The 17,729-nt window shown below is 35.7% G+C and overlaps 1 protein-coding gene across 9 annotated transcripts in view; it reads left to right on the top strand.

Annotated features, from left to right (window-relative positions):
* LOC311087967 (basement membrane-specific heparan sulfate proteoglycan core protein-like) overlaps nt 1-17,729 on the top strand; it is a 119,022-nt gene that overhangs the window by 28,506 nt on the left and 72,787 nt on the right. For all 9 annotated transcript variants that reach the window (XR_014607403.1, XR_014607404.1, XR_014607405.1 and 6 more), the window contains exons 10-11: nt 9,885-9,974; nt 12,634-12,669. Coding sequence is in view for 2 of the 9 variants with exons in the window: in XM_084121513.1 (XP_083977639.1) it covers nt 9,885-9,974; nt 12,634-12,669 (126 nt within the window). In the remaining 7 variants the exon portion in view is untranslated. The remainder of the gene's footprint in view (nt 1-9,884; nt 9,975-12,633; nt 12,670-17,729) is intronic.

Genomic DNA, 17,729 nt, shown 5'->3' with positions numbered 1-17,729 from the left:
GCTAGCCTAACTCAAGACGTTTCATCATCAACACTACTATAGTCAACAGCACATTCAAAAGGACCATCAAAATAGTGTTACGTTAAAAAGGCGTAATTGACAAAAATTGTAATTCTGAATTAAGTAATAATTATGACAAAAAGTTTAAATTAAAATTATGACTATGCGTCATAATTATGAGATGAAAAGTTTAAATGATGATGTACTAAATGATAAAGTAAATATTCCATAGTGAAATTTTCTGAATTCTATATAATTGTATTTGTGAAAATGATTCAGTACTGAAACAGCATTTATGAGTTTTTACATATCTTCTGCTTGTTTCTGCAGTTCGTGTAGGCCTCCAAGACTATGGATAACTAAAAATGATTATTGATGAACTTGAATTTTGTTGACAATGTAAAAAAAATTGTCTTCCCATACCGGGAGTCGAAACCCGGGCCACCTGGATGAAAACCAGAAATCCTAACCGCTAGACCATATGAGAGACGTTGATACTGCCCCAGACAAATTTGAAAAGGCTGCACAGTACATTATAATTCTGGATCATAGTTATGCAGGAGAAGGAATCCTCATCGCCTAAAAGCTAAAACTTAATTTATCGGTATGTAAATAAATATCGGGATAGCTTTTCCCCATGTGGAAAGAGCTAATGAAGGAGAAAGACTTTGAAAGGGAAGTTGCCTGATTTCTTCTCGACAGGTAAGTCAAAGGTATGGTCTAAATTACAAGCTTTTTTCATTGCTTGGTTGTGTAAATCATTATATAGCTGCCATAACAGTAGAACATGTATCGTTAAACTCAATGATGTGCTATTGGAAGCCATGTTGTCATAGCTTCTTGACACATTACGGCTACCGCAGTTGCAACACGCATTTGAAAAAGCGAGTAGATGGGAGAACCACTAGATGGGAGAAATTCTTTTGGGAGAACTAACTTGTAGTTGGGTCTTTAACAAAAAACAAACAAACAAACAAAAAAGCCTCCACAATCGAGGAGGTCAAAGGGCATGCTTCCTGCTATAGATAGTATCATCAGCTCTCCCCAAAGTCTATTCATGCGGCCACCAGACAGATTTTAAACACCAGATTTACACTTCTACATATATTTTGAGTAGATAACCGATATTCTCAGAAAAGGGTTTCACCCTGTGTGTTTCCACACTGATTAAGGATAGTTCGGGAGATGCAAGTAAAAATGATATGATCTTTTACTTTGAATTAAGACGAGTAAAATTAAATATTCGCTCAAGACCAACTTTACTTATGCCGTGTCAGTGATTTTGCAAATGATACAACTTAGTCTAAATAAGAGCAATGTGGAGTCCTCGGATTTCTTAAAAACAACACAACAACAAAACTTTGACAACATGTTGTATGGACAAAAGATCTAAGATGCCCAAGCACAGTTTTTCAACAATCTAATGTTTTTGAACAGACGTTGTTTATTAAAAATAATACATACGTCTTCTTAGAAGATAAATATAAGATATGATTTTAATAAAACTTTAAAGATTTGATTTAAACTTTTAAGGTTATGCTTTTAAATGAATTTAGTATAAACTCTGGATGTACTCTGGAAAGGCGTTAGCAGACTAGATTTACTGACATTGTGACATTGTCCCCCGAGACTCATCTGGTCTGATACCCTGTTTCTTGAAGCTTCAGTTCACACTGTGGTTTATCTCTGAAGGATCTGGGGCTGTAAGGTGTTTTTGTTTATATATTTATTTAGCTAAAACTTTGTTTACATTTTAGTAACATATGTTATTAATAATAATTTAATTTAAAATAGAGATTAGTTCATTTTTTAGAACCGTGTGTGTGCACAAAATTATATTAAATGATTTGTTTATTTATTTCATTTTGAAAATGTACAAATGTAGTTTTCTGTGTTTAGGTGTACGGTACAAAATTAATTATAGCTATGGAAAGCCCCCACCATAAAAATTGAAACCCCGCATGGACAAAAAAATGCTGATTGAATCTTTTCATATAAATGAGATTTAAGACGACTAAAAAGTACAGTTTTTCTACAATCTAAAGTTTTTGAACAGACAGACATTGTTTAATAACAATTATACTTTTGGTCACCCGTCACCGTTAAACAAAATCACTACAGTAATCTTCTAAAAGATAAATAGAAGATATGAATGTATTCAAACTTCAAAGATTTTATTTAAACAGTCTTTTAATTTTAAAAGATCATATTTAAACTTTTACGATTATGTTTTGAAATAAATTCAGAAAGATGACGGCACACTAATTTACCGGAACCTGTCACAGACACACGTACACACACACACACACACACACACACACACATACCATTTGTCTGGTGCTTCATGAAATCTTCAGTCAGCAGACTTAGATTAATTTTATTTTTTTATCTAAAACTGAAATTTCAGTAGATTTTTTTTTTTATTATTTTTTTATATACTTTTAAAGAACAGAATGTTTTTCAACTTTAGTTAAATTAGCAAGATAACCATTTTAATGTATATAAAGAACGGAATGTTTTATGTAATATGATTTTTATTCTTTTGTTTATCAAAAACAATTGGATCAATAAGATATTTATTTTATAAGCATTTCATTATATACTTTTATAAAGAACTGAATGGTTTTCAACTTTAGTTAAATTAACAAGATAGCTATTTTATTTTATACACTTATAGGCCTAAAGAACGGAATGTTTATGTAATATGATTTTTTATTCTTTTGTTTATCTAAAACTGAATTAAATGGTTTCAGTAGATTTTTGCTAAGATATTATTGTATATCATTTGTGTGAAATATAAAACATGATTAGGGACAACTCTCTTTTTTCTCACTTTTGCTGTTACCTCAGGAATGTGAGGGTGGACGTCTGTGTAGCAGAGATATCAGTGTTTATGTCCGATTCAGCGAATACAGATCGTAAAGTCAAACGGACTGCTAAAATGACCAGTACACAAACACAGAAAATACACCCAGCTTGTGTCCACAAGAGATAATGGTTGTGTGACACAGTCTTCAAACTTTCTGTCAAAACCACATGATCTAAGGATAAAAAGGGTCAAATAGGGTCAAAAACTTTCTGTCAAAACCACATGATCTACGACTAACTAGGACAATAGGGCAAACCATAACAACAACATATGCCGGAAAGATAATAGATAAAAACAACATATGCGGTAGATAAAACTGTCAAAACGCGTGATCGAACGCTCGATATGACAATACATATCCATATCTATACAAGCCAGAAAGGGCGGGACAGCTCAACGGACAACCGGAAGGGCGGGGACCAGATGTCATATCTAGGGGGCGGGACCGGAAGTCATCAATCATTTTGACAGGTGGTATAGGGTTATAACTACTGTTTTTTATTCATACCATCAGTGTGTAGTTGGTGCATTGTGCTTATTAATGTGATGGCTTGTGTTAACTGTTTGATACGAAAATACCATTTTTACGAAGGTTTGAAGAGTTAAGCAAGGTTTATTAGCTTTTGCAAGATAACTACAATGTTTTGCTGATTTGGTGAAAGGTTTTCTTATTTGTGTGTAGAGTTTTGCAAAAATAGGCAATAGTTAAAAAAATGTGCTTAAAGGGATAGTTCACTTTGAAATTAAATTTTGAGATTTCAAGAAATTTCAAGAACGGTTTGACCTAAAAATATCAAAATTGAAACTAGGGGAGAGGCGGGACGATTGAAACGCGGGACGGATGAAACACTGAGATTTCCTTGAAAACCACTCATGTCATGTACGTCAAATTTCGTCAGCACGTACAGCACGCAATGCCTAACATACCCGCGAAAAGATTTCTTCTTTACGTCGTGCCGTTTTGGAGTTAAAGCCGCAAAGCTGTTTTTGAATGCGGTGAGTGAATTCTTTCGTGCGGTACTTTTTTTTGACTGACAAGTTGGATTTATTGTTTCATGTGCCATTGTAATGATAATAGGGCAGGTGTATTAGTACTGCAACACACCCTTAAGTGGGCAATATCAGAGATTTTTAGTTTAAGAGCAAAAGAGGTTTAAATGACAGGATGCGCTGTCGGGACGGTTGAAACAGTGTTTCAACCGTCCCGCCCGCGCGTCCTGCCCGTTAAACCTGGTCATAGCCTATACTGTTCATAGATTCATATACTGTTTCTAGACGTGTTTCTTTTAATGCAAATTAATTTTCAATTACGCAACACATGCTATCTCTGTAATAATCATCAATTGTCCAATCTTCAATATTCAATAAATTTCATTTATCGTCTTCTGGTTGACCTCGTTTTCTTCATAATAACAGGCTATTCAACTAGCAAACACTCAATATGACTCAAGGAAGAAATGTAAGAAAATTAATTGTAAACTGATTTGTCTGCCTTCGTCAAAATAGCCTGTTAGAAAGATTACAAAATGCGCATAGGCTTATCGCCTATATTGTTTATTGGGCGACAGAACAAAAATGGTTAATATGAACCTTTAAATGAAAATAAATTACAAAATATGTTTGTAACAATATGTACATAAGTTACTTGTCAGGTGTTGTTCACAAAAATAAGCATTAGATGAATAGTTGCCATTTAAACTGTTATGTTTCATCCGTCCCACCCCTGTGTTTCAACCGTCCCGCACAGGCAGGACGATTGAAACAAAGCACAACTCCCGTTCAAAGTCATATTTTACTTAAATCATTCTATATTTGTACCGAATAACACATGATACTAAGAGAACACATATGTGAGTTGTTAATCACAAAAAAATAAAACATCTATCTGTAACCTTATCTTAGAAAACGACATTTATCTGAAAAGTGTTTCAACTGTCCCGGCTCTCCCCTACTGCGGAAACAAAGACACCTACATCTTGGATGCCCTTGAGGCAAGCTAAAACATACCAAAATTAATTTCAAAGTGAACTATCCCTTTAAGCCATCAGAAAAAAACTGTAATCTGTAACTGTAAATGTGTTTTAGCAATTCAGAAAAACTGCAATAACCGAATTGAACACAAGAAAGCCAGGGATTAGAAATTATAACCTCAAAGAAACATCCAACAAAGGATAACACAAGACAAGGAATATAAGAAACACTGGGTTTAAATACACAAGGAGTAATTGGAAAACTAGACACAATTGGGAACAAATCAAAGAACTAATCAACAGGAAAAAAATAAAAAGGACTACAAAACATGGAGCAGATCAGGAAATAACATAAAATACCACACAAGTCAAGGGGAACACAGGCTGGGATGGATCATGACAATTCCCAAACAATTGACTTTATGAGCCTGTTCTTTTTAGTAAACCATACAGTGCGATCAAGGCAGATTGATGCAGAGGCCTGAGAGAACAGAAATAGATAGAGATGAGCTGATAGTTGTGGTTTGGTTTGTTCTTTTTCAGCTCAGTGGCGTAAGAGTGGATTTCCTGCAGTGGTTCAGGCTGCAAGACTGCCGAATGACTAAAGAAACATTATTAGCAAGATGGTAGAAAACTGTACATTTCTTGTCAATTACCACCCACTGCTATTTATACCAACGACGGAAATAAGCGCAGTTATAATATGTGTGAGCGTTGCTATAGAGAGTGACAATATTGTATTGCAATATGTAGCACTTCAAAGTCAATACCAAAGCAAAACTAGGTAGCACATTATTTGTAACTGAAAAGGTTTAATGACAAAATATGGTTATGGTTACACTTAAAATAGTTACAAAATAGATGTAAGAGATGATGATAACTTATACCATTAATCTTACACAGCTTATATGTAAAATGTTACGAGAGAGAGTAGAGAGTGTGTAGAGAGAGTAAGAGAAAGGAGGAGGTAAAGGGAGAGAGCCCCAAGAATAAGAAGAGAGACAGAGCATAAAAGAGACAGAGCAACAGTTACAATCTTCTATTATACTTTCCCTGACCATGTGACTAAAACCCAAATGTGAGACATTCAAACAATCAGATAATTACAACTTCCCCCACCGTACGAAAGGTGTGACAATTCATCGACCCCCAAAATACACACATCTTGGCCTACAGGCCTTGATCACTACCCAGACAGCATGGTAACATTGGTTCAATGTTGAGTTTTGATCCAAGCCATCATTTTGGTTGACATCAAAATTTCAATGTTTAAAGTGTGTTGGATCAGCATTGAAATTTTGATGAAAGGGAACAGCACACATGGGTGGAGACAGTGACATTGAAATAACAGTGAGTCTTAGTTTATGAGCACAAGATCTTGCAGGCATGTATCTGTGCAAAACACTACTGGGTGTTTCCCAATCAGTGGGGCGTTTCAGTTCATGATGGGCACTTCAATGGTGTTTCCTCATTTGCTCTAATACACTGGGGTTTGTTTTAGGGGTGGGCCTTCATGATTTTAGCAAGTCTTTTGAAAAATGGTTGAAAAACACCAATTGTAGTTTAAAAATTGGCACTAATTGGTATACACCCATTTTGGTTTAATTGTTAAAAGTTAATTGATGCTTCCTTATTAGAGAGAAAACACAAGGTGCGTCCTATACGGAAGTCTTGTGTGTTTGACATGCATGACCTCTCTGAGTTTCAAACAATGGTGCATATAATGTATTTCTGTTTTTAGCATGCTTTTTACTTGCATTTTATTTATTGTTACTAAATCTACTGACATACATTCATTTTCAAAGTAAGTAAAGTGTTGAAATAAATCGCACAGATAGCATGAGGACATTGATACAATGTTGAGTTTTGATCCAAAACATAATTTTGGTTGAGATTGACATTTCAGTGTTTAAAGTGTGTTGTATCAGCATTGAAATTTTGATGAAAGCCAACAGCATTTGTAGTTGATGAGCACAAGATCATTCAGGCATGTATCTATGCAGAACACTAGTGGGTGTTTCTCTATCAGTGGGGCGTTTTCAAACCACAATGGGCATTTTCAACCGCTTTACCTGATTTGCTCTAATCCACTGGGGGCTTGGTTTAGGGGTGGGGTGGTTTAGCAAGTCTGTTGAAAAATGGCTGAAAAACATTTATTGTATTTTGAAATTGGCCACTAATTGGTAAACGCCCATTTTGGTTTTGCATGTGCACTTCTCAGTAGTCTAATGCTTCCTCATTAGAGAGAAAACATAGGTGCATCCTATACAGAAGTCTTGTTTGTCGAAGCACCTGACATACTTACATGACTTCTCTAGCACAGTTACAAACAATGGTGCATCTACATTCTTAAAAAATGCACATTGCTTTAGTAAAGTTTATTACGAATTTCCTGAATAAAGTTCTAACGTCATTTAACACATTTCTTGAAGTGCAGGAGACATGAACATGAGCAAGAAAGTTACACTGCAAACATAGCCCATGTCTTGCATCCATCAGTGCTTGCATGCAGAGCACATTGCTCCTTTAGTAGGAAAGAAGGCCGATGAAAATGGACAATTAAAAAAAAAGAAGCACCTCCTGATAATGCTGACATTGATTATACACCGAGTTGCTGTCGACAGCATAATCACCTGACCTGGGACTTGATGATACCCTGTGCCTTATCACTGCTTAATCAAGTAATCATTCATATTCCTGAATCTGTATTAAATTTGAGAAATGTAACTGATTTCCATTTAGTTTAGCTTGTTTCCACTGAAACACAATCTTGTGTTTATTAAGAAAGTGACTGACATGGACTGGCTATTTTGTGATATTTAAAGAGATTAAGATCTACGTAAGGTGAATCTGCAGCTTCAAAGGGATGGTTCAGCCCGAAATGAAAATTCTGTCATCATTTATTCACCCTCAAGTTGTTCCAAACCTGTATGAGTTTCTTTCTTCTGCTGCACACAAAGTAAGAAGATAGAATGAAGAATGTTGGCATCCAGACAGTTGATGGTAGCCATGGACTTCCATGGTATTTATTTTCTACTATGGAAATCAATGGCCACCCGTCAACTTTCTGGTTACCAACATTCTTTAAAATATCTTCTTTTGTGTTCAACAGAAGAAAGAAACTCATACAGGTTTGGAACAACTTGAGGGTGAGTAAATGATGACAGAATTTTCATTTTGGGCTGAACCATCCCTTTAAAGAAATTTTCAATGAAAAAACCTAAGCTTTTATTCTACAAGATAAACTTGTTACTTGAATGCTATGCAGTTTCACAGAAAATGAACTGAGATATAGTTAATGGCTATCATAGGTGTTTGTTCCTCTTCATGAAGTCATGAGTTTAGCTCCAACACCTGCCTGAAAGTTTTCATTGATCCTAATGACCTTGATTAGCTTGATTAGCTGCTTCAGGTGTGTTTAATTTGGGTTGGAGATAAAATCGGACACCCCTGCCATAGTGCTTTCCTTTGATATTGAAGCATTAATAGATTTTAGAAAAATAAATGAAATAAACAGACTTTAACGATACTTTAATCGTAGTTAGAATATTGTGTTCAGCAACTTTTTAAAAAAAGTGAATCATATTGTGTTTATTAACATACTTGTTCTCAAGTAACATCATGCTTTCTTTTTCAGATTTCAGAGAACCCAAAGGAAAAGAGGTAGTAGTCTGATGTAAGACAGATTTTTTTTAAAAACTGAACCATTGGACCACCTGTAGTTATGACATCAGACTTCTGAAGCCAATTTTATGTTTAAAGGTTGAAATTATTTTGTCCTATTTCTCCCCCTTTCTTTTTTAAAGAATGATCTTTTAATATATTTTTGTCATTGATTGAATAAAATAAATTGACTCAACTGCTGGAAAAGTGTAATTTATATTTTAAAAGGTTTTTGCCAAATTTTTAAATGGTCATGAATTTGTTGACGCATCATTGAAGTGTAGCTGAAATATTAATGTTGTTTCAACATTAACTTGGTACATCAGATGGCAACATTGTTTGACATTAATTTTCAGTTGTATTTTCAGTGTTTCAACAAAATGTATTTAGAATCAACATCACATTGTAACATTGATCAAATGTTCAAATTCACATGGTTAATGATCAAATATCATTAACAAAGATTATTTCTGTTAATTTCAGTGTTGATTCAATAGCAGTGATGTAGATTCAACATCATAGTGTAACACTGATTCAACAATATTACCATTGATTATTTTTGTTAATTTCAGTATTGATTCAGCATGGGTGATGTAGAATCAATCATAGTGTAATGCTGATTCAGTAGCATTACTATTGATTTTTTTGTTCAACAGTTTCAACATTAACTGAGGGTGCAAAAGTGATGTTGATAAAATATCACTTTGCAATGTTGAATCAATACTATTACCGTTGATTTTTGGTTGAAATCTCTACATTGCTTTACCATTAACCGAGGGTGCAAGAGTGATGCAAAAACAACATCACTTTGTAATGTTGAAGCAATATTAACACCATTGATTTGTGATTGAAATCTGAACATTATTTCAATATTAACCGAGGGTGCAAGAGTGATGCTAAAGCAACATCACTTTCTAATGTCATTTCAATGTAATCAGCGTTGACGCATCAACACTGACTCAACATTGTTTCAATGGTTACATGCTGTCTGGGTATCAGCCCCTCGGTGCCTTTAGGAACTCCAAAATGGTCCTTGGGGAAAGAGGGGTGGAAAACAGTAAAGCAAATGTCTTTGTTCATTTTCAAATATCTTGGATTATTTTCAATTCTACAGTGGAATTAAGTGATTTATGCTTCTTAACTTATAAAGTTATAAATACAGCTACTATTATTATAATAAAGATCTATCATTGTTTCCTTTTCCTTGTCCATTAAACACAGAAATATTCATTCTCATAATAAAACTGATGCTCTTCTGATATTTTTTGAAAACTCATTACAAGATTATCAACTTTATCAAAAGGTTTTCTGTGACACATGAGGTACATTTGTATGTCTTTAATCTGTCATTATGTTCCTAAAGATCTGACTGTGTGTATCAGGAAGTGTCGAGGCTTTAACTCAGTCTGTGTCTTTAACCGTCTGTCATTATTGGGTCAGTATGGAGCTCAGCAAACTTCCTCTTGTGCTCTGTGAGTATTATTTCCTCTTTATATGTTTCAGAAGATGTTCATTGCTGTTATATTATGAATAGGTTTGAACAGTTTCAAGTGATTTAGTGTTCTTGGATTTTTTTTTTTTCATGCTGCTCTCAGAGTTTCAAATCCAGCTCTAGTCCATGATCTATGAGTGAAAGATGAGCTTGAGAGAGGAAGTGAGCAGATAGTGCGGTTTGTGAAAGAGAAATGCACTGTGTTGTGTTTGGGTCAGTCTGTTTGTTCAGTCAGTCAGTTTTTTGCTTTGTAATGGTGTTTGCTGAATCATTGCTGTCGGTTTGTTTTGTGCACTCGCTTGTTGGTTTGTACACATTTCTGTTGGTTGTTTGCTGTCCACGATGCACTAAGTAGATGTACACTAGTTAGTCTTCAGTAGATGTACACTAGTTAGTCTTCAGTAGATGTACACTAGTTAGTCTTCAGTAGATGTACACTAGTTAGTCTTCAGTAGATGTACACTAGTTAGTCTTCAGTAGATGTTCACTATATGCAGTTAGTAAGGATTTCTGAGTTTTCAGACTCTAGAAAGGTTTTACACAACTTAAGTAAGTGTGTTCATCCGTGTCAACATTTCCTGACACCTAATGACACACACGATATGTCCGTTATGTGCCTGGGTGAGGATCATGCATGCTCAGTCATTGAGGGGACTGTATGTGTGTGTTGTGAACGCTTTCCTTTGAAGGAAACTTGCTCTTGTTGAGGATCTCTCATTTGTCGGCGGCTGGCGAGAGCGAGATGCTGGATGACGTCATCTGATCCGACAGCGAGTGAGCTCCTCGCCTCAAGTCAAGATGAGCAGGACGAGGCTGTTGAGATCGAGGATGTCTCTGAGTGCTCTCAGCCCCCCTGCCCCACATATGTCGAGCTATTGGACGTTATGTCTCGCATCACAGAAGCATTAGATCTGCCGTGTAAGCGCAAACTCCCTCATAGCTGCCTGGATGAACGCTTTTTGTCGGGACATAACCACCCAGCTGGTAGGAGTCTTCCCTTTCTCCCAGATCTTCACACTGAGTTGCGGAGATCTTGCCATATTCTGCATACATCCATCATTCACAGGCAAACTACACAGCAAAATCCCCAGTGTTAAATCAACAGTGCTCAATGCTCAGAGCAAATATGGTCTTCTTCTTCTTGAAGAATGAGATAATTAAGTGATTAATTGAGTGATGATTGAACATTAGTGATGAACACCTGCAGTTAACAAGCAGAATGATTTAACACTGGGGATTTTGCTGTGTATGCTGATGTGGAGGTGATGCAGGAATATGGTTATGTGTTGATACCTCCAATTGAAGAGAGACTGGCCAACGATCTCTCAGTAGGTGAGGCATCCGCACTGAAGACGCAGTCTCTGCCAACTAACCTGCTGCGTCCCACATCACGTCTAAATGGCAGAGCATATGCGTCAGCGAGTCAGACTGGGGCAGCTTTGCACACAATGGCCGTTCTGCAAGCTTACCAGGCTGACCAGCTGAAAGACCTGGACCATGGCCATGGGGCTCCCCCCGAGTCAGTGGAGGAGGTGCGACAAATGAAACTGAAAGTTCAGCTCACATTTTGAAGCTCAACTCACAGTTGTCTCCATTAAAAGTAGTGACACTAAATTATCTTACCAGTGCTGATGCCACTCTTGAAATTAGCTAATGATAAATAAAATGCAGCTAATATCTTGCTTTCATTGATGTGAACGTGAATTTTCATATACACAGAAAATTTTTAATTAAGTTAAATTAACTCTGCTCAGAGTTAAAGTTATTGAGAGACTTAAGTGATTAATTAAGTGATGATTGAGCATTAGTGATTATCACCTGCTGTCAACAATCAATCAATCAAGAGCTTGGCTAGGTGGTAGGACAGTATGTCAGGTTGTTAGGCTCTCTGTGAGGCTCCTTGGATACTGACCTTGATGTGGAGTGTTGCTAGGCCTTGTCTCATTATGAGAGTCATTGTACTGAAGCCTCTACAATCTGCAGAGCTTTGCGGGCCAGTTGGAATAAGTTGCTTGCTCTATCTGAGCTTTTTTTGGCCACTGCGCTTCGGTTAGAGCGTTACTGGGACTTTTATTAAGGCCTCCATTCTGCAGGGCTGTCTGAACAGAAGGTCTGAGTGTCAGTACTTAGTTGATAAGTAGGTTAATGTCTAACTTTAAAAATGAAAAGGCATGCGTTTAAAGGGTTAAATCATAATACAAAGTTGATCAGCTCCATAGTCACACTGTAATAATTGTTATATGTTCCAGTATTTGGCTGAGATGTCGCTTGGTTGACTTACCAATGTATCCGATTCCTCTAATGCATAAAATAAGTAAGCTTGACCAGAGTTCTTGTGGGGAGAAGAATTTACTGAAGGTAGTGTAGCTCATTCTTCAGTGATGATGATAGCCTGTCTTCAGAGAATCTGACCAGACCCTTATACCTAAAGCTAATTTACAAACCAAAGACATCACAGAGACCAATAAGAGAAACTCAGTCTGTTGCCTCATGGGAAGAACTCTGCAAATAAGTTCCCACAGAAACTTTCTCAGGATAGTCAACGGATGAGTTTGATGATCTTTACTAGAGACATTTAAAAATACAAATAATCTTTCATTATTTTTAATTATGATTTTTTTTTTTACTCTGCATTTCAGTGCTGATTTCAATCATCAACTCTGGACACACTGAAGGTGAGTGAATTTGATTCATAAATTTCATCACAAATGGGTAATTCTGTTACAAAACACTTCTGTTTCACTAAACATTCTTAAAAATAAAATTCTTCTTAAATGCTATTTTCTGCTTATTTTATAACTTAAGAAAAGAAAGATAATAATATTTTGTGTTTCCAAAGATTTTTCTTAATGTTTTTGTTTATTCTTGAGATATTGTTCTTAAAACATTTTGTATTCATATTCATGAAAAGAATGTTCTTAAAAATCATCCTAAATAATATAAATACTAACTTCAAACCTGTCTTAAATTCTCAAAGGAACATTCTTATGAACTAATTTATCTTGAAGGTATAATGGAGGATCTTTCCACATTTTAGATAAGACCCGCCCTCTCCACTTTTTGAATACGTTTGATTGATTCACCAGAATGATTGACAATTAGGAGGACCAATAGTATAGGTGATCCACCCGGAAGTAAAAAATCCTCCACTATACCTTTAACCTGTTAACTGTCATATATCATTTGAAAGCTAACAATCTCTAGTTTTCATATTTGGTGATTGATTTTCAAAATAATTTACAGAGGAGCCGTAATTTATCAATTTGCAACAAGAATATTTTCATATTCCTAAGGCGTGTTCAGACCAGGTTCAGACCTTTATTTTGAAATAGCAATGAACATTTTTATGTGTTTCTTAGAGGTTGAATTCATATCAAAATTTGCCAAACTTCTCATATTACTTCTGAATAGAATGTCTACTTCATAAATTGTATGAAAATTGTGGAAATAATGGTTCAGATCCATCAAATCACATATGGTAATGGAGGCGCCCTTATATGGGCAGTAACCTAGTGAAAAAGTTTGGTACTGCGCCCAAACAAAATCTTACTGAAAGCTCATTTTTTGAGATATCAACCTAAATTTTGAAACACAACTTCTTCAGATTTTTGACTTTGATTTTTTGCCAAATCTGCCAAATGTCTTCTTTAAAACAAGACCAATTGTGCATCTATACTCCAAACCATTCTTTAATTACAACCATTTAAGTTCGAAATGTGCATTTTCATGTCTACTCAAAAAAAGGGGGGTGACAGTTAACAGGTTAAGAACTGCCTTAACTTATTTCTTAAGAAGATTTTCATGAATCCAGCCCTATTAGTGTCATGATTATAAACACAGCTTTTTAAACAAGTTATAGAAATGATTCATGTCTTGTGATTAATAGAACACCACACAGACGGTTCTAAGGTGTGACAATTTTTTTTAAATTAATTTAGTCAAAACTAACCAGACTGACTTTATTTCTGTCATATGTCTATTAGGGCTGGGCGATATATCGCATGACATTGATATGCGCCTCTCGTCAGTAGAGCCGGTTCCTTGATTAGTAGTAAATCGCCTTCACCTGCTTTCAGATGGAGCAGAGGCGCATATCAATGTCATGCGATATATCACCCAGCCCTAATAGACATATGACAGAAATAAAGTCAGTCTGGTTAGTAATAAGTGAAGCTGGTAATTCTGTTTGTGGAGTTGTTTAATCCTCCTCTGCTGAGATCTTCACAGATTTAATGTCTTTTTATCTTCATCTGATTTAATTTAAGGCTGTGGCTGAAGTCAGTTGTAGTTCTTGTGTTTCTCTTTCCTTCAGTGACAACAGGTGTTCATCACTAATGCTCAATCATCACTCAATTGATCACTTAATTGTCTCATTAACTTTAACACTGCTTCAGTGTTACTTTAACACTAGGGCTGGGCGATATATCGCATGATATTGTTAGGCGCATCTCGTCAGTAAAGCCGGTTCCCTTGATTAGTAGTAGGGCTGGGCGATTTAAATCGCGATATTGTTATGCGCATCTCGTCAGTAAAGCCGGTTCCTTGATTAGTACTAAATCGCCATCACCTGCTTTCAGATGGAGCAACCCGATCTCACGGGAAAACGTACAAATTCTACGAGGTGGCTAATTCGTACGAATTCATACGACCTCACTCGTACGAATTCGTACGATTTTTGCAAAATCGTACATATTTGACGAATTGCCCAATTCGTATGAATTCATACGAATGACCTACCCCTGACCCCGCCCCTAAACCTACCCATCACGTGGGTTTAGACAAATCGTACAAATTCGTACGAGTGAGGTCGTACGAATTCGTACGAATTAGCCATCTTTTTATCATTCGTACGAATTCGTACGAATTGGTCGTGAGATAGCGTTGGATGGAGCGGCATTTACTACAAAGAGCCGTAGTTAACTGACAAGCTGAGCCATATCGCATCAATATCGCGGACGTATCGCCAGCGATAATTAATGCGATATGGCTCAGCTTGTCAGTTAACTACGGCTCTTTGTACACAGCAAAAACTCCAGTGTTAAATTAACACTCCTGGGAGTGTATGAGTCCACACTCAAGAGTGTTTAAGTTAATGAGATAATTAAGTGATTAATTTAGTGATGATTGAACATTATTGAAGAGACCTGATGTTAACAAGCAGAATTACTGAAGGAGAAAATCTCAAATTGTAAGCCACCGTTATGGCGATCAGTGTTTGCTTTAGTTGGACTCTTGACCCATATATTATTAACTTTGGATTTTGTTTGTCTGAGGTATCTGAGTTATAAATGCCAGTTGAACAAAGAAAAAAAAGTGATCTGATGGTGTTGGTTATATTATGACAATCATCATTTGAACTTGATCACTGAACTCATTAAAATCCTTCTTTCTGACTTCGATTTATGTTGTTGGTTACAGCAGCATAACTGTGAATCTGCATAAATGCACAGAATTTTTGATATAATAAAGGATTTCTTAAAAGTTGTTTAAAAAAAAATCTTTCTTTTAGGCACACACAGATGTCAAGATTCAGTCTATGCATCTCAACAATGGTGACGAGCAGAATATTCAATTAGGAAAAGTAAATTACATAGACAATTCAGATCATAATTTATTCATACCGCAATGCATGATGGGAGCCATTAATGAGTTGTGATTGGTGGCAGCCACTGCAACATGCTTTATTATTGTCACCATTGTTGAGATTCACAGGCTGATTATTGATGTCTGTGTTTTAAATGAATTTATCTGAATGTCTTTTGATCAGAACAATGTTTATTAAATATTTTGAATTATAAGTGAAGTACTGATAATCATAGGCTGAAGAATCACAAAACTGCTGTTAACAAGTTAAACCAAACTATCTCAATAAGTTTCCTTTTTCAGATCACAGCATGATTATGTCAAAACATAACCAACACTATAAGATAACATTTTATTTTGTTCATTTAACTGTTATAAATCAATAACAGCAGACAAACAACAGTAAATATTAAAGTAAACATATAATGGTCTAGAGCCCAACTAAAGCAAACACCCATCACCTTAATGGTAACTTACAATTTGAGATTTTCTCCTTCAGTGATTCTGCTTGTTAACATCAGGTGTCTTCAATAATGCTCAATCATCACTAAATTAATCACTTAATTATCTCATCAGCCCTAAATGCCGCTCCATCTGAAAGCAGGTGATGGTGATTTACTACTAATCAAGGAACCGGCTTTACTGACGAGATGCGCATAACAATATCGCGATTTAAATCGCCCAGCCCTAATTAGTAGTAAATCGCCATCACCTGCTTTCAGATGGAGCGGTGTTAAGTTAACACTCCTGGGGCTGGGAGTGTATATGAGTCCACACTCAAGAGTGTAAAGTGTTAAAATATGAGTGTTAAATTAACACTCAAGAGTGTTAAAGTTAATGAGATAATTAAGTGATTTAGTGATGATTGAGCATACCTGATGTTAACAAGCAGAATCACTGAAGGAGAAAATCACAAATTGTAAGTTACCATTACGGCGATGGGTGTTTGCTTTAGTTGGACTCTTGACCCTTATATGTTTACTTTAATTTTTACTGTTGTTTGTCTGCTGTTATTGATTTCTAACAGTTAAATGAACAAAGTAAAATGTGATCTGATAGTGTTGGTTATGTTTTGACATAATCATGCTGTGACCTGAAAAAGGAAACTTATTGAGATAGTTTGGTTAGCAGCAGGTTTGTGATTCTTCAGCCTATGATTATCAGTACTTTACTTATAATTCAAAATATTTAATAAACATTGTTCTGATCAAAAGACTCTCAACTAAATTCATTTAAAACACAGACATCAATAATCAGCCTGTGAATCTCAACAATGGTGACAATAATAAAGCATGTTGCAGTGGCTGCCACCAATCACAACTCAATAATGGCTCCCATCATGCATTGCGGTATGAATAAATTATGATCTGAATTGTCTATGTAATTTACATTTCCTAATTGAATACTCTGCTCGTCACCATTGTTGAGATGCATAGACTGAATCTTGAAGTCTGTGTGTGCCTTAATTTTTTTTTTTTTTAAACATCTTTTAAGAAATTCTTTGTATTATATCTAAAATTCTGGATATTTATGCAGAATCACAGTTATGCTGTAACCAACAACATACATCAAAAACATAAAGTTCAAATGATGATTGTCATATATAACCAACACCATCAGATCACTTTTTCTCTTTGTTCATCTGGCAGTTATAACTCAGATACAACAGCCAAACAAAATCTAAAGTTAATAATATTAGGGTCAAGAGCCCAACTAAAGCAAACACTGATCGCCATAATGGTAACTTACAATTTGAGATTTTCTCCTTCAGTGATTCTGCTTGTTAACATCAGGTGTCTTCAATAATGTTCAATCATCACTCAATTAATCACTTAATTATCTCATTAACTTTAACACTCTTGAGTGTGGACTCATATACACTCCCAGAAGTGTTAATTTAACACTGGAGTTTTTCCTGTGTACAAAGAGCCGTAGTTAACTGACAAGCTGAGCCATATTGCATTAATTATCGCTGGCGATACGTCCGCGATATTAATGCGATATGGCTCAGCTTGTCAGTTAACTACAGCTCTTTGTAGTAAATGCCTCTCCATCTGAAAGCAGGTGATGGTGATTTACTACTAATCAAGGAACCGGCTTTACTGACGAGATGCGCATAACAATATCGCGATTTAAATCGCCCAGCCCTACT

This window comes from Abramis brama, assembly GCF_963993115.1.
Source record: "Abramis brama genome assembly, chromosome: 1".
NCBI lineage: Eukaryota > Metazoa > Chordata > Actinopteri > Cypriniformes > Leuciscidae > Abramis > Abramis brama.
The sequence above is the reverse complement of the archived record's forward strand: the minus strand, read 5'-3'. Positions and strand labels throughout refer to the sequence as shown.